At 37.7% G+C, this 27,358-nt stretch overlaps 1 protein-coding gene across 6 annotated transcripts in view; it reads right to left on the minus strand.

Moving 5' to 3' along the window:
- Positions 1-27,358, minus strand: part of FGF13 (fibroblast growth factor 13) — a 281,106-nt gene that overhangs the window by 151,940 nt on the left and 101,808 nt on the right. The window contains exon 1 of one of the 6 annotated variants that reach the window (XM_075187308.1): positions 9,261-9,556. The exons of 3 other annotated variants lie outside the window; for them this stretch is intronic. In XM_075187308.1, coding sequence (XP_075043409.1) covers positions 9,261-9,339 — 79 coding nt within the window. In that variant the 5' untranslated portion in view covers positions 9,340-9,556. Of the gene's footprint in view, positions 1-9,260; positions 9,557-27,358 lie in introns of those variants that run through there. 2 more of the 6 variants (XM_075187306.1, XM_075187302.1) reach the window with 2 other exon arrangements.

Genomic DNA, 27,358 nt, shown 5'->3' on the forward strand with positions numbered 1-27,358 from the left:
ATGTTCCGACATTCTATTGGTGGTGTTTATATCACTGAACCTTCCCGGGAAACCACCAGGTCCTCCTGTAGGACAACACAGCACTGCTCTGGTCTGTAATACTGCTGCTTACAGTACCTGCTTCAAGCAGACAGCAGCATTCTTGATATCTTTTCCACAGAAACTTGCCATTTATGTGACGTTCCCATGAGAAGGACATTGACAACATCACTGTAAGTGTCATTACAAAAGAAAGAAAATCATGGGAAAGTGGAGATCGATGCGATAGACAGGTGCAGTCTCCTGGGGGGGTTGATACACAAGATTGGTGGATCATCTCATTAAAGGTAGGAAGAGATGTACTTTTTATCTAGTGTAAGTTTTAAGGTAGAGGAGGCGTTATACTTTAACATACAGAAAGTTTGTTTATTAATAGAAAATAATATAAATTTATAGTCAATATAAATTTTGCTAGAACCTCTCTCTCTCTCATATATATATATATATATATATATATATATATATATATATATACATATATCTCATCATCATCATTTATTTATATGGCGCCAACAGATTCCGTAGCGCTTTACAATTGGGGACAAACATAATAAACTAATAAACAAACTGGGTATATATATATATATATATATATATATATATATATATATATATATGCTGTCATTTATAATGCATAGGCATTTAAGTTTCCTTTTCATACTCCTCATGTATTCTAACATGGACTTGGAAAATTATAAATGCATTTATAGTTATGCACAGTACAAACTTTTTTTATTCTGTTTTTTTTTTGTATGTTTAAAAAGGCATCAATATTTTGTGTTACAAATACAGCTTAAAACACCAGCAGTTGATCTTTTATATTTAAGTCTGTTATATAATATAAGTGTTAAACAACAACAACAAAAAATCCAGGAAATAAACACATTTCCTACACACCTCAGTTGCATTGTAATGAGTGGGATTAACTTTAGACACTTTTAGAGAGGGGGTGTAGACAGTGAGGATTAAAGACAATCAATCTATTAAACAATGGCATTGTGCTCATTACTGCCCAAACCTAATAAACTTGTTTTCAGCTTTGCAACAATTCCTTCTTGTCCAAATTAGACCAATTTAATGCGAAAACAAACAATTTAATAATATTGACCTTTTAACATATGTTTGTTCTGTAATAACTTGTCCTTCTTAACATCTCCTTTCCTCTATAAAAAGATTGCTGCCTATGGTACACAGCAGAATAAGCATGCAGATACAATGATTTATGATGTCACGGCACACATGCTTGATAAAGTGCTTAAAACGTGGTGATAGATAGTCCACAGCAAATCAATCAATATCTCTCTCAAGTCAGAATACTAATGAAAAATGTTTACATTGAACATTCTTGTCAGATGTATTGAAGGAGGCACAACGTCTGCATTGCTTCTAAGTCCATGTATAAAGTCTGTTACCTGTATACCTCATTTTGACATGTATTGTTTTAAATTAAGGATGACTAAACCAATTTCATAAAATAACAGAGAACCAAGTCATATTTATGAAGATCATTAAATACATTTTTATTATGAATTAATTCATGTATACCATCATCAGAACCATAGGCCCTGACAAGGGAGCCATTGGGACTGGAATTTCAATTAATTTATTAAAAAAAAAAAAGTTTCTAAAATTATTTAAAAGCTTAAAATATTATCAGAACTGTGATCATGCTCCTAACAAGGTACCCCAAGACCAAGGAATATACTTCTGCTCTCTTCTATATATATTAAAATATAGTATTTTTATTGTTGTCTTGTTCAAAAAACATTTACTCTATATTATTTTCATGAAGGGCCACTTAGCATATGGTTTTTCAAAATGTATTTACATACAAGATCAATGCTTCTCAATGATTGGTCTATAGACCTACGGGCCTGATTCATTAAGGATCTTAACTGAAGAAACTTCTTATTTCAGTCTCCTGGGCAAAACCATGTTACAATGCAAGGGGTGCAAATGAGTATTCTGTTTTGCACATAAGTTAAATACGGACTGTTTTTTCATCTAACACAAAAATACTTGATAGCTTTATTTTTACACTGAAATTTAGGACAATTTACCTACCCCTCCAATGCAACATGGTTTTTCCCAGGTGCAAAGTTACTTATTTTTTATGGTTTACTTTACTTAATGACTCAGGCCCATTAACTTAAATTCAGTGCATCACACTAATTTACCACTTTTCAGTTTTTCACAGTAGATGCACCTTAAAGTGTAATTTGGTTAAAGTAAAAATGTTTGTGCCTTCAGATTTATCTTTCAGAATCTGGTGACCTAGTTTTCCCTCTATTCCCTGTACTATCCTAACTAAACCACTTATACTTCCCTGCTAACCTCTTATTTTATCTCTTCCATGTACTCCACATATCACCTCCTCCTTCACCTCTTACACATCTAATATTTTTATCCCTGTTCTCTCGACTTTATCTCCAATGACTTTTCTCTTTGCTCTCTTCTGCCTCTTCTAGTTTGTCTCTTCTGTTTGTCCCCTGTTCTTTCTCTATCCACATTTTGCCTTCTGTGTCTTTCTGCACCTCTGTACTCTGTTTCTTCTCCGGACCACAGCTCTTTGTCAGCTGAATGACTGCGCCAATCTGAGTGGAATCCCTGTGCTCAAGCAGTAAAAGCCTTTAGCTAAGTTCTCACTGGGGCATTATGGAGAAGTGTCAGGAGGCTTGCCCCCACCATGGTACAAGGCTTGACTCACTGCAGGCACAAGCAACCAGTCTGTACTTGTAGCTGCCATCAATACTGTTATCACATTCAACAATTATTTACAAATATATGTGTGTTTTGCAGATACTCATTATTTATAACATTTGATCAATTGACACACCTTTTTATGCACAAGACTGTTACTAGTATTATAGATATATAAAAGCACATGCCTGGTAGGGTACTACAAAAGCTACTTTTTCTGAATTGGTGCCATCCTGCAAAATAAGCAAGGATAACCTGAAAGTCACTACTGAAAATGAAGTCGGGATAATACTGAATGTCGGAACCAGACAGACATATTTGAAATAACAAAAATATTGATGTGTCCACAAAGATCTATATAGCATGTCTGGAAGAGTGAGATGAACGAAACAGAGAAAAGATATTTGGGGAGCACAGTCCTTGCTAAAGATGATCATGTTGTTAAATGGATGATAAATAATTAAAACAGCTAGGTGCCCATATGCAAACCGAGAGGGGGGGGGGGTTCCTAGTGCCTGGAAACCCCCTCTCCAAGCCTGGGGCACTGTATAATTGAGGTGGCTGGATCCTGCCCCTGCTTCATATGGCTCTGCTTGAAACATGGATAGCTACGTTCACCTAACAGTAGGGCATGCAGGATTGCCCATGTATATTATGGGGATGAGAAGAGTTGGAGAGCAGCCAAGCACTGTCTAAAATTATAGCCACACCCCCATGCATGCTTGTCACGCCCGCTGGCAGCGTTGTGTGGAAACCCCCCTCTACAAATCCTGTGTTTGCCACTGGTGCCCTATATTATGTGGAAATGTAGTGTACTATTTAGGTGACATTATCATTTCTTTCTACATTAATAATCAAACAAACTAATTAAAACATCAGGGCACACTTGTCCATAGCCCAGATCTTCCAAAACTCCCCCAAACACTTGGCCTATCTTTAGGCTACACCTTTCAGCCAGCTGTTAAAGTAGGACTGTCCCATATGTGCCAAGACAAATGAGAGAAGATTATGTTGAAGACTTAAGGCATAGATAAAATGACTTGTAAGCCTTTCCAGTTGCTGCTAAATTCTGGCTTCTTTGTCTATCTTGACGATGGTCATAGAAGTTTACAAAGCTTTAAACAGTTCTTTCAAAGTCGGTCAATTAAAAGTGTATATTTTCTTTTTAACAAAAGTACAAACAAATGAATCATAAATTCTGTCAAAAGAAGGCACGGTTTATTGAATATATTAAAAGACTAATCCTATGCTTGGAAATACTTCTGTAGTGGCTTGAAATACATTTGGTTTCCTGTCAGAAATGATAGTGAGCAATGCCTACAATAGAGAGATACGCTTTGCCTTAACTTAAGCTTTCCCAAAGACTCGAACCATTCAAGCATTTGGCAGACTCCCACTTAGTTTAATCCCCCCAGGCACCATATGCTCAGTCAGATATCTAGGCTGAACTCCTAAAAATGTTTATCGAAAGCAAACCGTTTTCTAAAATGGAATTTTGATTACACACACTCAACCAAAAAAGCATAGCAATAGAAAAAAAGCTTGTGAGCCAGCTTTCTGTAAACCTAGAGAGGACATCACAATAAATTGCTTGCCCTTCTGCAACAAATACATAATTATTAGTTCACAAAATAATGAACACATACACACATATGTACTAGTGTTTGGAGCAAAAAAATCTTCCCTAAGACCAATACTTAACCTCATATAGCTTCTCTTATTAGCCTTTTTTAATGCTTGACTTTTAGGTTTTTCTGTCCTTTGATGCAATGGTAGCACCTTAAGTGGTTAGCACTTCTGCCTTACAGCACTGGGGTCATGAGTTCAATTCCTGACCATGGCCTTATCTGTGTGGAGTTTGTATGTTCTCCCCGTGTTTGCGTGGGTTTCCTCCCACACTTCAAAAACATACTGGTAGGTTAATTGTCTGCTAACAAATTGACCCTAGTCTGTGTCTGTGTGTCTGTGTCTGTCTGTCTGTATGTGTTAGGGAATTTAAACTGTAAGCCCCAATGGGGCAGGGACTGATGTGAGTTCTCTGTACAGCGCTGCAGAATTAGTGGCTCTATATAAATAAATGGTAATAATAATAATAATATTAATAATAATAATAATATAGCACCTTAGAAGGCAATGTGACTGAACTATATATCTTCCTATAGATTGTAAGCTTGTGAGCAGGGCCTTCTTGCTTCTCTATCTGTATTACCCAATATTGTTTTATTACTGTGTTTGGGCCCAATTATAAAGCGTTACAGAATATATTGGCGCTATATAAATTAAATTTTGATGATGTTTATGAATGCTGATGAGCTGCTCTAAATTGTATAAGACCTATAGGCTCTGTGCTTTGCAGGAAGGCCTTGTTGAAGATGTCATCATGGTTTCTTCGGAACTTGGAAGCAACTCCAGTAATGTACCACTCAGGTATGTAATAGAAATCACTGTGCCTATGTTATTAGGAAAGTGTCAGGGATCTAGAATTACACCTGAGGGTATATTTACTAAACTGCAGGTTTGAGAAAGTGGAGATGTTGCCTATTGCAACCAATCAGATTCTAGTTATCATTTATTTAGTATATTCTACAAAATGACAGCTAGAATCTGATTGGTTGCTATAGGCAACATCTCCACTTTTGCAGACCTGCAGTTTAGTAAATATACCCCCTGATGTATTTGAATAAGTGAATCAGGTTTTCTCCTTAACTCAATTTAGTTCGTAAACACGGCCCTTGATCAAATTTCTGTCATAGTCTCTCTCATATATATATATATATATATATATATATATATATATATATATATATATATATAAAAATGAGCTATAGAGTTACAATAATTGTGCCTCAAGTTTCCTATCATGTTAGAGCATGACATTTTATTTAGCCTAATCATTTGTCCTTCCAAGCTCTCCTAAAGACGAGGAGTGACTCAGTTGGTTATCGTGCACATTTTCATATTTAGTGTTATGACTGATAAAATTGTCTACAGTACTTTTGCACTGCTGAAAACAAGATTGAGTATGCTTAATATGTACAATAATTGTGCTAAACACAATTTATTTCTAATTCTATGTCTTAAATACTATTCAATTACAGATGATGAAACACTGATCCCAAATGTACTTATTTAAGATATCCAAATATCCAAGATGGTTGAAGCCTTTTGCAAGACATTGCTCTCATTCGGACAGGGCCCCCACACAACCTTACTGTCTAGGAAAACAAACAGAGATTCAGTAACCATATATTGAGGTACTTGGATATACTGGTTTGCCTCAATAAACACCTTAAAATGGCAACACACAGGAGTCTGCCAGGAATGAACGGCCCTGCAGCTGAAATGTGCAACAGCATCCGCACACAAAAGTGAAACCAAGCACCACACATGCACAAATAGCAACACTGTGAAGCATTTTAGACCTAGGATACAAATTGTCTTATATAAAGGTGCTATTACCAGCATGTAAGAGGTTGCAGGTCATTTAAGTGCAAAGCTCGTTAATACACCCAATTTCCCAGTGCATGACATTGCATTGTGGGCCAGGATGGTGGGGTCTGCTCTAAAATGTTACATCTTCTGAGGGAAAGAGCTGGGGAAATTAGGTGTTCCTAGGTGAGCACATTAAAGTGCCTCTTTAGATCCCAAAACTCAAAAAAATAAATAAAATGATACTTTCCAGGATGTGCTTATTTAAATGAGACTGAAGGGGATAGAAGGTGCATATAGGAGCATAATCCCTGTTAATGAACATTTCTCTTCTAGTAAACTGGCTTGATTCTTCATGTGCTTGGAGGTAGCAGGAACAAATCCTCAGTCTACACATTAAAAAGGAGTTTTCTCCAGACATACTGTTTATGGGAAAGCCCATTTCTAGGTGTATCGATTTAATAAAAACATTCAAAACACACACAAAAATGATACATGGAATAAGGATAGTACTGAGGTTCCCTCATTCTCATGATTCATTTAAGACACAAATGAGGTTAATCCGAGCAATAATAAAAGTAGCTGAAAGCTTGAAATGGGTGACTTTGGTCCACCAGGCATATTCCTGCTGGACCCAGAAACCTGCAAAGGGTATTACAGAACGCTATATGGACGCAGCTCCAAAATAAAAGTCTTTGTATGAGCATGGTCCTGTAGTGCATGAGACCGACACCATAAATAGAAATATATTACATGCTGGTTAGTAAATGTCCCTTGAACTGACGTTTATATTGTTTACATTTGCTGAGTATACACTTTTGTGCTCCGTTTTAAGTCACTTCAACCTCAGAAATGCCAACAACGTACGTCCTTCCCATAAGCTTAAAGGTAGATCGTCTGCTGAGCATAGGAAAAAATCCTCCTGTCATAACGACCACTTAGATTCAGATATCTTTTGATTGGATTAGTATCCGTTGTTGTTACGTATTGTTACAAATATACCCCCCATTCCATAAAATCAAACAATTCTGTAGATTAGAAAGAGAAAAGAGCTTCTAGGAATATCCCAGTTCAGGGGCAAATGCAGGATTTGTAGAGGGGAGTTTCCAAACTACGCCTTCAATGGGTGTGACCAGCATGCATGGGAATGTGGCTATAATTTTAGACAGTGCTTGGCTGCTCTCCAACTCTTCCTATCCCCATAATAAACATGGGCAATGCTGCATGCACTATTGTTAGGTGCACGCAGCTCTCCCCTTTCAAGCAGAGCTGTGTGAAGCGGGAGCAGGGCCCAGCCACCTCAATTATACAGTGCCCCAGGCATGGAGGGGGGTTTCCAGGCACTAGGAACCCCCCCCCCCCCTCGGTTTGCCTATGCAGTTAGCGTTTGCATTAAAAAAACACTATAATACTTTGTCTGCAGTATAAGACTCATATTTGTAGAGATCTGCCTATGTTTTAATAAACTTTGTCTTTAACAAAATGGCCACTGTAACTGTGCTTACTTATTTTTTGCCTCTTGTGCATTGTCTTATGTCTAGTGTTTTCCTGTGATAATGCAGTAACGGTAAGTTTCCTGTGCTCCTTTGCAGTTTCTTGGCTGCTGAGAGTGATGTTAAGCACTGGATAACTAACTGTAACACTAATTGTATTTTATTTTATTTTTATTGGAGGTTCCTTTTGTAGAGATATATTAATTTACAAGGTATTATATTGATATGGTCAAGAAGGAGAAACATTAATGTACAGCTTACTGTATGCTTCTCTTATTTTTTTAGCATGCATTATTAAATTTATATACATTGTAGGCTTCTAATGATATTATTATTGCAACAAATGGTTTTCTTTTGCTTTGTTCTGAAATCAATCATTTGGAACCCCCCCCCTTTGGAAATTCTGTTTTGCCCCAGCTATTTTAAACATCCGTGTTTACAATGCATGTGAATAGCATAATGGAAGAATGGTCTAGCAAAGGATTTAACAGATCAGCATAGTACCCTGTAGAGATTTGGTCAATCTTTCCTCAATGTGCCAATGTTTCCTCCTCTGAGCCTAATAAGGAATGTTCAAGCATTCCCAACTGACTTATTTTCAAAGTAATTTATCATGTCTAGACTGTATGAATACATAAAAAATATTTATACACTACACATTCAGGTCATAAATTTTATCGAGGACTGTGCTGTCTATGTATTATATGCTCCAGCTGGTAACTTGTATGAATATAAAATGCATAGTTGAAGAGAGCAAAAGACACCTAGATATACCTACACATATAAACACACACACACATTTGTATTGTGTGTTGGTGTTTTTACATATGATTATATATATATATATATATATATATAAATACACACATATATATACACACATATATACACACACACACAGTATATGTATATGTATGCACTTACAGTATACATTTACAGGTTTGCATTATACCACCTCTGACTGTATTGAAGACAGAATGCGAAACAACAGAGACCCATTAAAATGTGAGCAACGGAAAGATTAAATACTGACAGTGCATATTTTTCAAAGATAATTATGGGTTACATTTTAATAATTTTCCATATTCCATTATTTTTCAAATGGTGATACAAATATCTACAAGCATTATAATTGTTGCTGTATTTAAGCAATATTTTAGATTAGTCACTTCAATCAAATATGCATTTGCAAATAGCTGAAATGCATAGTTCAAAGTTACTATTTTTTATTATTATTAAGAAAACAAAATGCTATCTGCCATCTACAAAATAGCTCCAGCTGTGAAATAAAATATTTGTAGGTTGAGCCGACTGTCGGCAATGCTATGTAAGCTCGCAACACAGTTCCTAAAGAAAAAAAATCTAAAATATTCATAACCAGTGTCTGGGGTGAATTCTGCATTTGCAAATGCTACAATAAATAGCAACTTGCTCTTTTACGCGATCAAATCTACAGTATTGCTTTTTCGTGCTGGTATAAAAATAAGATCAATATATTTATTGATTGTATCACTGAAAAAGGTCACGAGAAACAGTTTCCTTGGAATATCACAGAACAGAAACAATTTGCGCAGATGTTTCAGATAAGGAATAACTTACCTACAGCATGTTTTTTTTTCCAGGTCCATAACAAGGTACGGGAACAGGAACAGCAGAATAGAGAGCAACAGCTCAGCATATGTTAAACAGCATAATACTTGGACGCCAAGGAAACAACAAGGATAGTACTCAAAGGTTTCTGAACTATCGGAGTTGCTTGGCACAGCTGTTCAAAGGCTTCAACACATGTTTTTTTTCTGGTTGGCAACATTGCAAAAATTTCCTTTTCTCCTTATTGTGCCTGAATGCTTCTGTGTTTTCTGATTTAGGGCCCCTACACAGAGGCATTGAAAGACAACGCCTTTTAAAGCACAGAAAAAAAAAGTACTTTCGCCTCGCTTTTAACACGGCATTCAAAACTTGTTCACAAATCCTCTCTGCAGCATAGTGCACTATGCACTTAACGGGCCCCTCCATAGAGCTCCATCATTATTATTATTACTGTTGTTTATTTGTAAGAGGTCACAGTTCTCTGCAGCTCAGGAAAGTGGGGAACAGAGAGCAGATATAAAACAGGGACATATTAAGTAGACAAAAATGCAGATATGGAAACAAAGTACAGGAAGTGACCTGCTTGGAAGATTGCAGTCTAGTGGATTGTATAGTCCATTATAGTGCACCGAGCATTGACACTTGTCAACGCTGCATGAAAATGACGTAAAGCAAGCCACAGCAAAGCAAACGACTTTCAGAGAGTGCCTGCGCATATTACATTTACACAATTGCGTAATTTTTTGGGACTATCAGAATTTACCAGGCTTTAAAAACAAGAGTTAAATGAATAATATTAATTCTCATATATGTGAGCCCTAAAAGAAACACATTTAATACAATATGGCTTTTTTTTTACATATTTTATATTATTTGTAAGACTACAAATACAAATATGCTATAATAAATAAATTGTGTCAATTTTTGGAATGCTTTGGAGCACAGATAGCGCAATCTGGTACCGCGCAAAGTAACGGTGGAGGTGCCAAATCTCCCTGCACTAACCCTACATATGCTGTTGTGTTACAATGGTGGTGTTCAGCACAATTAGTGCGCCTGTTATCGGTCTACGTTAGAAGTGCAGTGCACCATCTATAATGAATATATCAAAAATAGCTTCAAAACAGGCATGACCTTTTTGAAACATAAAGAGTTTCATATGTTCATAAAATTAATGAAATTGCATGCGGACCATGGTGAAAAGATCTCCTCTGCCTGCCTCTATTTTCTCACATTTTAATTTTCAGTCTGTGGTCACGGACGGCAGCAGAACTCTCCCGTTTGTCCCTCATCCTTCCTCTTCCTTGTGCGTCTTTTTTTCTACCTTTTAAATTTTAGTCATGTCCTTAACTTATGTTTTCCATGATGATTTTACTTTGTAGTAAGGATGAGCAAACTATAAGTCCATTATCACTTCCTTTGTTGTTGACATTATATTATCATTCATTCTATACTTTGCTTTCAGTTTTTTGTTTCCCACATGCATTATTTTGATGTTTTCTTACTCTAGTCCTTTCCTCTCTTTTATCTAAATCACTATGCATTTGTTTGACTGCTTCAGGGATATCAAATGTTATAAATCATTGAATCATCTGAAAAAAGACAGATCTTTCTTTGTAGATCACAAATCCTATCATTCATGAATACCCAGAACTGATCCCTGAGATACTGAACTGGTTACCAGCCCTGTCTCTGGATTTACACCATTGACCACTGACATTTTGGGGTAAATTTACTAAGAATCGTGTTTGGTGGCAGTTTTAAACCACCACACATCAGAGGCGGTATAGTGCTCCAAATTGCCTCATTTACTAGGCTGCTATGTATAATGCCTGGCGTTGGATGGCGGATTGAAAACATCTAAACCGCCATCAAAACCACCATTAAAAAGACAGATTTTTTTTGAATACCTTCTTCAGATTGGCTTGATAGCTCAAACACTATCTGGCCATTCAGAACATAAGAGGAGGCACTATTCACATATAAATTATATGGGCAATCATTATTTATTTACTAAGGGGCAAAATTAATTTATAATTAACTTATGGGGCACATTTTATTTTTCATTATATTAAGGGGACACAATTACTGTATTATTATATTATGGAGGCACTATGTAATACCACATTGTATATAATAAATATTTATATCCACTATTAACAATCAAATAGTATTGCCCAATTAATATAATTATATATTCACATTTCCCCATAATGTAATACAATAATAGTGTCCCTTTAATATAATGAAAAATAAAATTTGCCCCCATACGTTAATTAGAAATTCATTTTGTCCGTTAATCAAGAAATAATGATTGCCCCCATAATTTATATGTGAATAGTGGCTCCTCTTATGTTCTGAATGGCCAGAGAGCTCGAACAGCAGGCAGTTTAAGCAATCTCGCCTCTCTGCTATTTCTATTTCTCCTAAAATAATTCATTCCTCCCTTTGTTCTTTTTCTTTCACCTAAATAACATTTATTAATATGTTTTATTTATAAGGCACTACAAAGAGTCCGCAGAACTGTACAGAGAGCATACAGTGAAACAGTACAAAGCAGAACAAGACAATATAATATAGGCAAAACATTGCAATACAAGAACATCATGAGAGCCTACAATCTAGAGGGGAGAGGCAGGCATTAGGAGGAGAGCTTGCAGGCTTTGATAAGGAAATATGTTTTGAGAGCCCATTTGAAACCTAGGAGAGAGGTGGATAGTCTAATAGGGTGAGGAAGTTCCATAAGTTGGAAGCTGAACAGGAGGAGACTTATAGGCAAGCGTAAGAGGAGGCAATGAGTTAGGAGGAGGCGGTCATTAACGGAATAGAGAGAGTAGGAGAGAGTGTGAAGGGAGATGAGGTTGGCGATGTAAGGGAGAGAGGATTGGGTAAGGCCTTTATAGATGAGGGTAAGGAGTTTAAATTGGAATTTGTATGGTAAGGGGAGACAGTGTAGCGACTGTGGGGGGGGGGAGTAGAGTGACAGGAAAGAAAGAAAAATTAAATGAACAATGACGCTGAGAATGTGTTGGAGTGGGGAGAGGAGGGAGGAAGGTATGCCAAAGAGAAGGAGGCTGCTGTAGTCCAGGCGAGAGATGGAGTACATGGGTCCATGGCCTTATCTGTGTGGAGTTTGTATGTTCTCCCTGTGTTTGCGTGGGTTTCCTCTGGGTGCTCCGGTTTCCTCCCACTCTCCAAAAACATACTAGTAGGTTAATTGGCTGCTATTAAATTGACCTTAGTCTCTCTCATTGTGTGTGTAAGGGAATTTAGACTGTAAGCTTGAATGGGACAGGGACTGATATGAGTGCGTTCCCTGTACAGTGCTGAGAATTAGTGGTGCAATGTAAATAGCTGCTGATGATGATGATGAGAGATGAAAGCAAATGGATGAGGTTCTAAGTTGCATCCAGGATGAGAAAGGGTCTGATCCTGAAGATATTTCAAAGGTAGAAGTGGAATGATAGAGAGAGTGATTGAATGTGGTGTTGAAAGAGAGGAATAAGTCAAGGATAACTTCTAGGCAGAGGACATGTGGGGCAGAAGAAAGGGTAATATTGTCAATGGATAGAGACATGAGGGGAGATGAGAGGATCATGGGAGGATGAGAACATGATAAGTTCTGTTTTAGGCATATTGAGGAAAAGCTGGGACATCCAAGATGAAATAGCAAAAAGACAGCTGGAAACTCGAGAGAGGAGAGAGGTCAGGGTAGGAGAGGTAGATCAGATGTCATCAGCAAAAGAGCTGATAATAGAACCAAGGGGTGAAATGTACAGGGAGAAGAATGAAGCATTGGGGGGACAGACAGGAGGGAACAAGAGGGTTTGGGGAGAGGCGTATTTCTACTATGCAGGATTTGTTAGCACTTTTGTTAACATATCTGGTATAAAGCTCTGTTGCATTTAATAATAAATATTTTAGTTTATTACATTTGTTCTTCCTATCTGCTGCTTCCTATCACATCCCACCCCATCACAAATTCACAATATTTTTAATTTGACTAAAGTCGACCTATCTAATTCTTTTTTCTGGTATTGTGCTACTCTACTGCTGCCTGCTTATTCAACCACAGTAACTGATCTCTCCTCCAGACACATTTAATACTACAATTACATTTGTGAGAACTAAATTCCATATTGCTTCCTTGCACGTTGGTCCCCTAACTAATTGCTTGAGAAATTGCCCATGCAAGCAGTCCAGAATGTCACTATTCCTGGCTGACTTTGGCATTTGGCAGATTATATCAACTATCATTATACATATCATAATCAGATCATCATATCCTGGTGTTCTATAAATTGTTCATCTTTGAAAAAAACTATCTCACCATTTTCTATACTAATCTGATTTTCTAAACAGGGTTTAACGGGAAATCACTATGCCTCAGTCAGGGTTATTGTATTGTATCAGCGCAATCTATATATATCTATCCCTTGGCATGATAGAAATCAGTTCAGGGAGCTTATTTCCCAAACTGCCAGCATTTGTACAGACAGGGCCTGATTCATTAAGGAAAGAAAGCAAAAAAATGAGTAACTTTGCACCCGTGCAAAACCATGTTGTATTGGAAGGGAGATAAATTTAAAATGTGGGGACAGATTTAAAGTTGGGGTAGGACATGTCCTAGATCAACTTTAAATTTCAGTGTAAAAATAAAGCTATCAAGTATTATTTGTGTGCTACATGAAAAAAAAGACAGTATTTAACCTATGTGCAAAATAATAAACTAATATGCACCCCTTGCATTGTAACATGGTTTTGTCCACGAGAAAGAGAATCAGACCCACAATGTTTGAAACCATACAGCCTTTGTACAATTACCAATATATCTTTAGGGGACAGAGAAATCTACCATACTTTTAGCGGCCCCTATTTAGCTGGTTTAAATAAACACTAATGAGACATCTGAAGTCCACACTAAGAACGTTTGTTCCCATAGCACCACAATGCAAGAAGTCTCTTTTAAACAATGTTTTATCATTCCAAACTCCGCTGTCATGAATGACAAATCCAAACTTCTCTTCCTTGCAGTTTTACTTTTTTTGCTTACAGCTTGTAATTGTGACAGTTATTGGCCCACTTCACTGATAAATGACCTAAAATTAGTTTACAAAGCTACTTTTTAACAGACTGCCTAAGAAAATGTCCCAAATGACCCATACCGACCAGGTTCGCTTTGTTTTAGGTAGACAAACATCACAAAACATCCACAAAATTATCAATTTGATTCCTTTAAAATCAAAAATCAACTAAAAGGTCAGGCCTCCTAGCATGTCTCTAGCACTGTATGATTTTTAACCTACACCTTTTGTCTTGGGAACATTGGAGCTGTGATTCAGAGGGCTACATTTCTGTCATGAGCGTGCAGTGCGATGTTTTCCAAATTTAGGGGGGAACTCATCAGAGGTGGCTCCTGCCATGATTGTGTTTTGCACTTCATAATGAACGACTGTCTGACCTTGTCAAACTCAGGCACACTAAGTACTGAGATGGGTTTTATCTGCCATTAGATGTGTCTGTTTGCAGACGATATCACCCTGGGGGAGAGTTCACTCCTGAAACTATTCCATGTCTTTGGCAATTTTCAGGATGAGATTGTGGGTTATAAGCAGGGCCATCTTAACAACATTATGGGCCCCTGGGCAAAGCAGTGCATCGGGGCCCCTAGATATATATATATATAGATATATAGATGTATACAGATACAGATATAGATATATAGAGATAGAGATAGATAGATGTACTTGCTCAGTGACCCTTGTAGGTTTTTTTGCAGTTTTTTTTTCTTTTGCAGGATTATTTATTCTCATTAAGAGCCGTGCCTATGGGGCCCCCTTGCCTGTGGGGCCCCCGGGCAGCTGCCCATCGTGCCCAATGGAAAAGATGGCCCTGGTTATAAGGCTGTGGTTCTTCTCAGATAACAAAGGATAACTGCTCCCTCTTCATCAGGATTATGTCACTTTGCTATATAACTCAGGACCGATATGAATACCTGGCAGGACTTCAACATCTACTGGTTTGGCAGAATAGCAACGGTCACGATAACCCTCTTCTTCAGAGTTCTTGCTCCCTTCCGCTAACTCCCTGTTTTTATGCCAGTCCAAGCAGCTAAAAATTTTCAAAGAGATGTAAAAGGATTCATCAGGTAAGTAATATTGCATCAAATAGGAGACACTAACCAGATCAAGAATACTTACAAGCTTTAGAGTCCACAACATATACAACTATTATAAAACATGTTAATTCTCATCAATTATAGCCATTCCTTATTCCTGTCTAATGCCCTGGGTAATAAATGAGAGCAAATGCCTTAAACCATTGTACTTCATCATCCTCTTCATCATCATCTATTTATATAGTGCTACTAAGTCCGCAGCCCTGTACAGAGAACTCACTCACATCAGTCCTTGCCCTAATATTGCACTGCCTCTGGTCCCCTTTACACATAGATGATGAGACATATTTCAAAGTTCTCTATTTCTATTTCTCTTCATCTAGATCTTCCAGGGATCTTTACATGTATAAATGGGGCATGTAGCGTATATATGGGATCATCTAGGGCAGATACTCCTTTCATACTAATAAATTGCTTTTCTCAAACCTATCCCGCTTTTGGGGCTTTGTGGAGCTTCTCTCTCATCAGCTGGTCCTGCCCTGTGGTAAGCATATTCAGGAATTTAGTGGCAGAGCTGATCTCAGCCATGTTTTCTTCCTATGTCTGCCAAAATCCAACTACTTTTCTATTAGGTATGCAAATCCAGTCCTTGGCTTTCCTTTCCACCATAAACAAGTAGCTCAAGACCTTACATAAGCAAGATTTTAGTTGATGACTTACTGGAGATAGCCTAGTCTGCTTGGCCAGGAGTACTTAGTCCGCAGGGTAAATCGGAGCAAGAACATGGAACAGACTAGGTTCCATTTTTTAAGCAGATAGCACCAAGTTGAATTAGAGAGGCTTCCCTGGATGCAGTTTCAATCTGCAGCTACCCACAAACCTGGGTCTGGCTGACACTACTCAACATTTCTCAAAGCAAACCTTACTCTTTCTGAGGCTTCGGGCCTCAACCTATAATTTTTTTTTCACTTTTACCATATCCGATCACCCTTGTCACCCAAACATGCTTTTCTGTTAATTTCAGTATACTTTATTAAAGTCCATCACAAGCCATACTATATAACAAAGAGATGGCATTCTCCAAAGAGGCAGAATGAAAAAAATAAAGTGAAAACTTCAGTAAAAAGTATCTGAGCAAATTGGGAGTATATATGTACAATTTGCATTGATTGCATTAAATGAACTATAAGTAGAATTGCAACAACATGTCTAGATTTTTGAGGGATTTTCCTTTATACTATCCATCTAAAATAAATTTCTATTTATTCCAATATGATACTAAAACAGAGTCCTATTGCCCTATGCCAAATTTACTTAGGTTTTAAAAAATGACCACAACATCATGTGGTTGGCCTTGAATGGAAAACACTACTAAATGCCTGCTGAATGGGTCTCCTTTTAATTTGCATACAACGCCACTTTAGGTAGAACACACAAATAAAAATTAAAATAACTAAAATGATATATTGATAATATGTGATAGTACCATTTAATTTACCATAATATAAAATTGTGTCTCCGAGGGGTAAATGTATCAAGCAGAGAGTTTTCCGGCGGGTTTGAAAAGTGGAGATGTTGCCTATAGCAACCAATCAGATTCTGGCTGTCATTTTGTAGAATGTACTAAATAAATGATTGGTAGAATCTGTTTGGTTTTTCAAACCCGCCAGAAAACTCTCACTTGATACATTTACACCCTAGACTCCTACATTCAGAGGAGGCAGTCACTTTGTGGGCTGAACCATATTTTTGAGAATGCATTCTATTGATTCACTAGGAGCCATTGTGTGCCTCATGCCGCAAGGAGGTCACTGGATCCCATTGAATTGATGGCCTGCACTTTTATAAATTTTGGTTAAGATAACATAATGGCAGCATCCAAACTTGACGGGTGCACAAAATCAAGTAGCAACAGGCCTATTTAAGGTCACATTCAACCTATTATGCTGTATCAGTATGTATATTTCCATAAAACCTAACACATAACAAAATCTAATCCAAAAGTAATGTATGAGAACCAGTAGTAATCTGCATCTACAACTTTATAACGCAATTTATAATTTGAATATGGAAATGATTAGTTAATACACGTGCAATACTATGCTGTATGGATTGTCAAGTTACACTTAATAAAATGTATCTCCCACTGAATGCCATTTCAACAGATTTTAACATTAACTGCAAGTTCAAAGACTTTATAATACACTGAAGATTGATATTAAAGACATTAATTATTTGAGCATATTCTACAATAAAATGCTTTCCATGTACAAGATGATTGAACTGTAATTAGGGGTGCATGTGGTTTAATTGCTCTTTAGTGTCACATTCATTAGTTTAGAGAAAGCTTAGAAATATGCCAGCTTTCTTTTGATACATGATTCAATTAAAGCAGCCAATGTAATTACAGAAGAGGAACCTGTGTACATTTTAAGGCTTGGGGCTCATGGGTCTTTCATTTTTTGACGGGTCAAAAAATGCTAAAACATAAGCTATATGTATATGGTACATGGAAGAATCAGCTACCAATTTTCCACTTTAAAGGGCCATTATATTGAAATATTACTAAACTCTTTAGTGTGAGCAATGATTTATGTACTAAAACAATGTTTAATAAGACTACAGTCAAGAGTACACACTGGGCCTGATCCATCAGAGTACGCATTTAAAACTCACGTAAATCGGCTCTGCGTACGTCCAAATTCAACAAGGAGCGGATCTGAAGATACGGGCGCTGATGAGTTCGGGGTAGGTCTACTCTACTACACAAGACACTGCAGGATACATCTAGTACCTATGTGGAATATAAACTCGCAAAAGAACGGACCAAATTAAAACAAAAAACCTATTCAATTAATGTCACCTTTTAATAAAATAAGCATTAATGGCAAAACGGTTAAAAAAAAATAATATTTTTTTCCCTCATGAAATACATTTATTGGAATGAATTTAAAATAAATTTTTACAGTTGCTTCTAATTGCAGACACATATACGCTACAGCATGTATACAAGACTGTCATCACTAGTTATCAGGGCTTAGACTAGCCCTGTAGCTGGAGCAAGAGATACGGCAGCAAAACAAGTAACTTTGAGATGTCCAAAACTTGAATCCAACTCGGCTGCATGCGCTTGATTTTGGCACACACTTACTGTACATTGACTACGGACGAATACACTTTCCCTGCCCCGTTCCCTCCCAGAAACCATAGGCTCAGTAAGGTGAAGATGAATTGAACTTTTCTGTGTTCAGTTACGTATGGTCTGGTTCTGGGTAATATGGATCATCAATTCACACAAATGGAAGTTGAATTAAAGCTGGTTTATAAAATAGTAGTAGGGAGCATAAGAGTTAACAAGCTACAGCGCATATATTGACAAATTAAGTTGTGTTTCTGCTTCTTGGACAGTGTTGCTCAAGGTATATCAGGAAACATAAAATATGTTATATAGCGTAACTTGTCTAAAATTAAATGTGCCCTCCATTGTCCATGATGGGAAACGGGGAAGTTGTCGTACAGTAAGTCTACACCAGATAAGATGTGGCAAGGTCTACTTGGATTTATGCCTGTATCTGGGGGGATGTTGGGTGATGTTGAGTGGTCCTGTCATGTGTAGTAACATTATTGGTTAAAGTCTAATATGATGTTTTATCTACGTATTAGTTTCTGGTTTTAGGGCATAAAATGCTTGCAAAGTTAATATGTAATCACCATTGATCTGATTGATTTGAATGGTCTGTATTGCTCATACAAGAATAAAACTGAGCATATTCTGAAGAGACTTCGGGGTATATTTACTAAACTGCAGGTTTGAAAAAGTGGAGATGTTGCCTATGGCTGACATTTTGTAGAATGCACTAAATAAATGACAGCTAGAATCTGATTGATTGCTATAGGCAACATCTCCACTTTTTCAAACCCACAGTTTACTAAATCTAGCCCTTCGTCTTTGAATTATTTCTAAAAACTTCCATAACACTGGGCATGCGCAGATGAAATTTGAGGATAATACGCACAAAATCAGCATTTACGTTCTTTCGTGAATCTGGCCCACTGTGTTTTGCTCAACTAACATCGAAGCATTCACTCAAACCTTGTGTTTTGTCTTAAATTGTCACTCTCCATAAATTGCTAGCAGGTCATTTGAAAATGTGCAATTGTTGGGTGAACTATTTTTCTACATTTGAAGAAGCACATAGCTGGATTGTACGTAAAATCCCTTATTCTCCTCAGAAGCTGCTGAGAAGACCAATGGGGATCAGTGATCTTCAGCAAGACAGAGAGCAAGGTAAGTGCATATGAGCAATAACTCTTTCAAGCAATTGATTCACTTTTGTGACCACAAGAAATCGCACATTGGCAATTAACTGCATCACTTCCTTTTTCAGATGATGTACATGTGATCCAGGAAGTAGTTCATTCATTTTGCACAAACTTCTCCAGTGTTTATCCAAAGAGCAGCTGCAAGAATAGTAATAACCAGTGTTGTGTTTTGTTTTGTAAATTTCCACCCAAATAAAGACAAACATGTTCTACTGTTTCCATAGGATTAGCCACTAGGGGCACTGTTCAACTGGAGTCTATATACGTCAAGTCAGGTAATAGCATAATAGTTCATCCATAGGGGTCTATTTATCATTGGGTTACCCATCTCTGGTGAAAATCATTATATCTATTTTATTGCTGCTCATTGCAGCGATGAAAAATAAGTTTTCTTCAGAATTTAACAACATTAAACATTAAAGGACCATGGCAGTGAAAACTGCTCTCCCGGTGAAGTATTTATTCTCATAGCTGCATATGGCTGCACTGTAGCGATCAAGCAGACAGGGGAGGCAGAGGATGTGCATTCAGTGATCAGCACAAGCAGAGAGAAGAGGGTCGGGATAATCTGAGAACTGAGAAGCTTTTCTCTGCTTGATAAATTGAGTTAGATCGCAGTCCCCTTAGAGGTATAGAGGGACTGCGTTAACCTGCTGTAAATTGTTTAAGTCAAGAGAATTCTCAGATTCCTACTAAGGTAACCCCTTGATAAATTGAGAGAAAAAATGTGATAGTCATTCTTTTTGGGTTATTGCAGTTTCATAAATAGATCTCTTAGTTTTATACTTAACTAGAAAGACAAGTAAGAAATGTATTATATACAGAACAGCAAGTAAAAATAAACCACACTTGCCATACATTGAATCCTGGAGAAGTGGAGGTGAGATTGTAAAAATTGAGGTGGGCCGGACTTGATTACGTGATTTGGTTAATCAAGTGGGTGGGGCAATTGCAACAGCAAGCCCCATCCACCTCAGTAAACATGGAGTGACATAGAGGTGCACTCTCGGAACCTGTGCAGATATGTCAACTGCCCCTTTTGTATCACCAGAAGGGAGACTGATCAGCATATCTTTTGGGACTGCCCCACTGCACAGGCAATGTTAGATGCCCTGGAACATGAACTTAAGGACAGTGTGCTCAGGACTTGCCTTTCATACCATTCGGTATTTTATAGATTATTTCCTGGTCCCCACACCATGGGGCAATCCAGGAGGCCTGGCGCCTTATGAACTGTTTTAAGGACGCTATGTGGCTAGCCAGGAATCGCCTCATCTTGAAGCAGGAGAAGATGACCATCCAAGACTGTCGCAGGCTGATCCACAGCCTGCTAAGAGACTATAACACCCTTGACAGTCCTGAGGAAGAGGACGACAACTGATTGTTATTGATTATTGTCCCCCTCTTCCCCTTCTCCCCATTGTGTGTTTTTATCATTAAATTCTTTAGTTTGTGCCTCCCCTCCCTCAAACCCACTTCCCGATCACAGTTTTGAAGTGTTATTGTATGTCATGCCTATTTATACACCCTTCCCTCTGTGTCTGTCCTCAATAAAACTTTGAGCATGTGTCTCCCCCACCCTACCCCTCCAACCTACCTCCCCCTCACATCCACTGTTTTTTCTTGAAATGTTACACTGTTTAAGTTTGAATGGTTAGTGCAGTACTTGATGTATAGGGTAGGATGTTATATCTTGTACTTTATGCCTTGAATTGTACTAAAATGTATGCATGATTATGTTTTATGGTGTACTGTGTACAGGTGAATGTAAGTATCGTGTGTTTTTTGTGCCTTTATGCAAATGAAGTTACTTTTAACAATCAAAAAATCAGGTACTAGTTTGGCTATTTATTGCATTCTAAATAAAAAAAAATATTACAACTAAAATAATCAACATTTATACAGTAAGGAAAATAAACTACAGCAATTATGGGACAGTATAGTAATTGCCACATTTCATTTGTCAGATTTACATTATTGCCAATAAAAGCCAATTGGACATAAGTCTAAATAGTTTTAAAAATGTGCTATAATTGAAAGCTCAGTAAGTGGCTGGAGATTGTGGGCAATTAATCTGGCTAGTGGAAAAGTTGACAGACTCATAAACACTTTATTTTTATTCATCATTAAATATGGCATCATGTACCTATTTCTACCCAGGAAAATGCAGGGCTTAGTGCCTGAACATTGTGGAGATTGCAGATAATATAGGTGGCAAAATTACAATTTGTACTTAATAAATTGAGTCTTCAATAAGTGATAGAAGGCAGGTATTTAAAGTGACGTCATACTATTGGGGATATGAACCCCAATCCCAAAAGTAAATAAACAAAGTATTTACACATGCGCATTTCTAAAAACATAGAATGAGGGTGTGCTTCTGTATATTCTCACTGTGAACAAATAAATACAAAAATCATATATAAAATGTTCATGTTATGGTCTTCTTGCCTATACCTTTAAACACAAAAGCATGGTTTCTTGGAATATACAAGGCACATAGAATAGATACAGAGAAATGTTCAATTCCTCTACACTAGCTGCAGTCTAATACCTGGTCTAAAGAATATACCATATGTGCACAGCAGTATGTGTCCAAGCTTAATTCCTTTGATGGCAAAACCTACGGTGCCAGAGCTTTAGTTAATAACACATTCCTAAAATGATCAGTTCTTTTATAGTTGTCATACAGGGTATATGCCATTTACACACTTTCTTTCATGAATCAAGACATTCCCAGAACACTGCACACACTCTAGGGAGTATAGAGGCCCAGATTTAGTGAGAGATTACAAAGTTATAAATCTTTCTGTGTTCATTAAATCTGTGTATTATGTATAACTACCATCTCTGTGATTTCATGTCACTAATGCAGCATTTGTGCACAGTAGCTAAGGCACTGAAGAGAGCTAAAGTGACAGGCTCTCGGGACTGCTGTGTGTGACCTTAAGCTCTTGCTAAACAACAACTCCCAGGCAGAGCTGTATTTAAAGTTTGTGAAGCTGTAGGTCTGTGGGAAAAAAACACTTCTTAATTAAACATAAATAACAACATCTGTAAAGAAAGTCACTTCAACTCAATCTGCCCCATCATACCTCTATTGTGTTAAATCTATGCTGCTGTACCCATTGGTCAGAACCCATGATCCAAAATTGGGACCATCTTGCCAAAAGCTTAACTATTGAGAGGTAAGAATTAAGTAATTACCCACAATACATGGATATTTTGCTTGGTTAACACTGTTTGATTTATATTTTATTTTTACTAGAGATGGGCGGGCTCGGTTCCCCGAGATCCGAACCCACCCGAACTTCGCCTATCCGAGTGTACTCTCCCACCTATTCGGAATCGAAATCGAGGCAAAACGTCATTGTGACGTAGTCGGATCTCGGGGCTCGCTTCTCGCGATATTTGAAATGCATAAATACCCGCCTACACAGCAATCCATCGCCATTTTACAGAGGGAGAGAGCAGGGTTAGGTCACAGGCTGTATTAGAGCAGGGACAGAGCAATAATTGTATACTTTATTCTTTCAATTTTTATTTCAATTCTATTCTATTCTTGTTAGAGCAGGAAAAGAGGAGGATAGAGGAGGCATTTTTTCAATATTTTGCACTACAAGTGCTTTGGGGTGTCCCATATTCCCCAGTGTTAAACATTAATTTTTCTGGCAGCCAAAAGTCATATTTAGCAGCATAATCTACACAATATTTTGCACTACAAGTACTTAGGGGTGTCCCATATTCCCCAGTGTTAAACATTAATTTTTCTGGCAGCCAAAAGTCATATTTAGCATTATCTATACAATATTTTGCACTACAAGTGCTTTGGGCTCATTGAAATGGATTCAAAGCAGTCCACATATGAGCAGAATCAGCAAGCAGGTGCTGGCACCAGTCCCGATGGTAGTCTTCCCTGTACGTCATCTGGTAAAGCCTATGTAAAAGTACACAGCCAAAAAAAAACAAGTATACTTAAGTATAAGTATAAGTGTAGGGTGCAATCTACCCCCAAATAGGAAAGGGACTTGGGGCATTTCTATATCACGTACAGTCTTGAAAGGCTGCTGTTTTGGCAATTTCTCAATAAGGGTAGGGTGTCATACACAGACTGATCCCAAACTGGCTTTGTCCTTTTCTATTTATATTGTACAGTCTATAACGGCTGAATTTTTTTTACTATTTTCTACAAGTGGAGGGGGGCCTAGAGAGACAGAAACCAAACTGCCTTTGTCCATTTCAATTTATATTGTACAGTCTATAAAGGCTGGATTTTTTACTATTTTCTACAAGTGGAGGGGGGCCTATAGAGACAGAAACCAAACTGCCTAAAGCATTAGAAGTTGGAAAGCAGGGAAGCATAGGGGGCAGATTAGGGGATACGTGGGTTGGGAAAATTAAGGTAGCTTCGTTAATGCTCCTACCTCCCTTTCGTGGCAATATGAACTTCTTTGGCAGCTGGTAACCATGAAAAGACTTGGAGAGCAACGCCACTTCTGGGGCCACCATTTACATGTAATTATTAATTAAAAGCACAACAGTATATAAATGATGTCTAGGATGCCCTTGGTAAATTAGGCAACAACTGTATAGATATCATTTATAGCATTAGTTATTCTACATAGACAAACTCATTCCTCTGCACTCTTAGAGTGACTGATATGTATGAAAGCTGTCAAATTACTTGCTCATATAAGGTAGATATCTTTAATATAAAATATATTTTAAGAGGACTTGTCACCTACACACATTAGAGGCAGCTATCTTGGCAAATGAACCAGAATGGAGTCTGTTAATCCAATAGAAAACAGGGACAGCACTGATTCCACAGCTAGCCAACCATTTGCTACCTTCTCATCAAGATGTCAAATCCTTTCACATCTCTCACGAGCTCGATCACCGTCAAACGTAGCAATCAAGGTTTACGCTGCAAGGTTTTACTCTGCCATTTCTGAGGTGGAATAGTAGTAGGCCATTTCAAATTAATGCTAAAGTGTGACCTGATTTGTTACATTCATAGTCTACTTTAGACATTTCAGCAGCAATAAAGATCATTAAACACAGGCTTAAAACGAACATTAGCTTATATTTCTTCTACAGTGTATAAAAGGACACAATTAATGACAGAATTTCTATAGGCCGAGTGCAAAGAAATAAGTATAAACAACTTGATAAAAATAAAAATTTGGTGAGTTAGAGCAAAACAATGCAACTATATTACATACATGAGAAAATACATCATAATCTACAATTACACTATGTAAAAAAACGTGTGTAATGTCATCCAAAGTATAATTATATCTACCTATAAACACAAATTAACTAGACAGACAGACAGACACATGGCCGTAACTAGGGCTGTGCGATAGGGGCGACTGCCCAGGGCGCAACGCTGAAGGGGGGCGCAGTTTAGGAATGTTTTAGGTTCATTTGGTTAAAATTGAGGGCTAAGGGGGCGGCATTTGTCTTTCTCGGCTCAGGCGCTAGAATTCTAAGTTACGGCTCTGGACAGACAGACAATCTATCTATCTTCTATCTCTCTGTGGCGTATCAGTGGCATGCTTCTATAGCCATAAGACGCCCCCAGCAAACCCCCTTTCCTTTAGATAGAGCTCTCCATTGCTGCCGGCACCAATTCACCACTGTTCTGAGGCGCAAGTCCCCAACATTCTCAGCAAGTCTGAACAAACGTCCTGCCTGCCATGACAGCAAGGGCAGTCCCCCTAAATCGGGACTGTCCTACCTAAATTGGGATAGTTGAAAAGTAGGGTTAAACTCACTATACAAGGAGCATGTCATGTTTTTTGGACAAGAAAGCTTTGCTTTGCTGCAATAGGGGAAGGTGGATGGGTGAACACGCACATGTGCATTTGCACACAGACAGCCACGCATACACACCATTACGATAACTGGCCACACACGGCCAGGGTTTCTGTAACGTATTTGGAGGGACAGCACATCTTTTGTTTTTATAAAATAACTTATGTAAATGTTATAAACATTTAGGGCCTCACATGGAGTTGGAAGCAATTTCTATCTAAAATGCAGATGGAAATTGCATCCAAAAAAAGACACATCTTACACAGGTATGTTGAGCTGGACACATCGAAGCTGATCGTCGCCACCATCGGTTCATAGCTTCCACTAGTGATCGAGCACCCGCAAGTTTCCCATCTCCTTGCAGGCGTGCATGTGCATGAGTCTCAGTCTACATAATTTGCATTTGCTCCAACACACCCTTATAGACCTCCTCCTTCCCCCGTTCCACTGCTTCATTCGCAAGGGGACGTGAGCAGCCATAATCACAAGATACAAACATAACTAGCACCTGGTGGGCATAAACAGAAGTAATAAAGTATGTTATGCCCAGAAAACTCTATTTGTGTCCAATTCTATATGAGCCCCTTAACGTTTAAATCATTTGTGCTTTTTCTACAGATAGGATGTGTTGGAGCTGTGATAATGGGGAGTTACAGTGATGTGGGTAGTGTGGTTATCATGAAAAGGACTTGAGTGTTGATTAAATGTGAGAATGGTATGGCTCATTGGGGCTTGGCTGGATGGATTGTAGGTGCGATCTAGTGAATCACCAGGATTGCTATGTTTTGGCTGTACTTTCCACCGGCAATGGTGGAAGATATATACCATTGGTCTGCAATCAGTTAGTTTAATATATATGCCAAACAATACGTGTAACTTGACTAACGTGAGCACATGACACATGGCATTGTTCAACCTTGTTTAAATCAATCAAAACTGTTTCAAAGTGCCAAAAAAGAGATTTATTGTCCCAACTGTCTAACCTGTAAACAGCAATTTTCTTCCAAATTCATGTGACATGTAACATTTTCCATTAATGTTGTTTCCAGCATGTTAATCCACATTTAGAATACCCATTAAAATGAATGGGCCCATTGAAATAAATTGAAAAAACTTTCAGTAATAAATAAATATATATAAATAAATAAAAACTTGGGCTGCCTTCCTCTCACACATCCTCAACCAGCACCAGCAGCAGATAGCCTGGGTTTTACCTCTAAATGATTTATATTTGTGTATTTTCTACAGATAGCTTGTGTTGGAGCTGCAACAATGGTGTCCCACTGCCATAGCAAAAACCAGACTTAGGTCGGAGAATGCAGTGCCTCTATGGGGTGGAGAAGGGAGCTGCAAAAAGTAGTTTGACTGACCAAAATGTACCCATTGTACCCTATGTGAAAATCTATTTTCTGAAATGTACTAGAAAACCAACGGATTCTGATTGGTTGTTATGACCTGAAGCACATTTTGTTTGCAGAGTTCCATTTTTATAAATGATTTCCACAGTATTTACTAAGTCAGGTCTTAAGGTTTGTTGACCTATTTATTATAGTGACAGTATAATAACATTCATTATGCACTAAACACACACAATACACAGGTAGTGCAGGTTAGATCGGCATATTCGTGATAAAAGATATATACAGTAGACATGTGACTAGCACTGCAATGCATCAGTTGAAACACAATGGAATGCTGAACTGAAAAGTGTTCTTTCATTCTTAACACTTCATTTCTAAGCATAAAAATCATTATCCAAGATTCAGCATTTCTTATCCAAGCACAGAACTTTCTAAAAAACAGGACCATTGTAAAAAGCATAAAACTGAACCACATTCCTTATAAA

Source organism: Mixophyes fleayi, chromosome 9 (assembly GCF_038048845.1).
Source record: "Mixophyes fleayi isolate aMixFle1 chromosome 9, aMixFle1.hap1, whole genome shotgun sequence".
In the NCBI taxonomy this organism is placed as follows: domain Eukaryota; kingdom Metazoa; phylum Chordata; class Amphibia; order Anura; family Limnodynastidae; genus Mixophyes; species Mixophyes fleayi.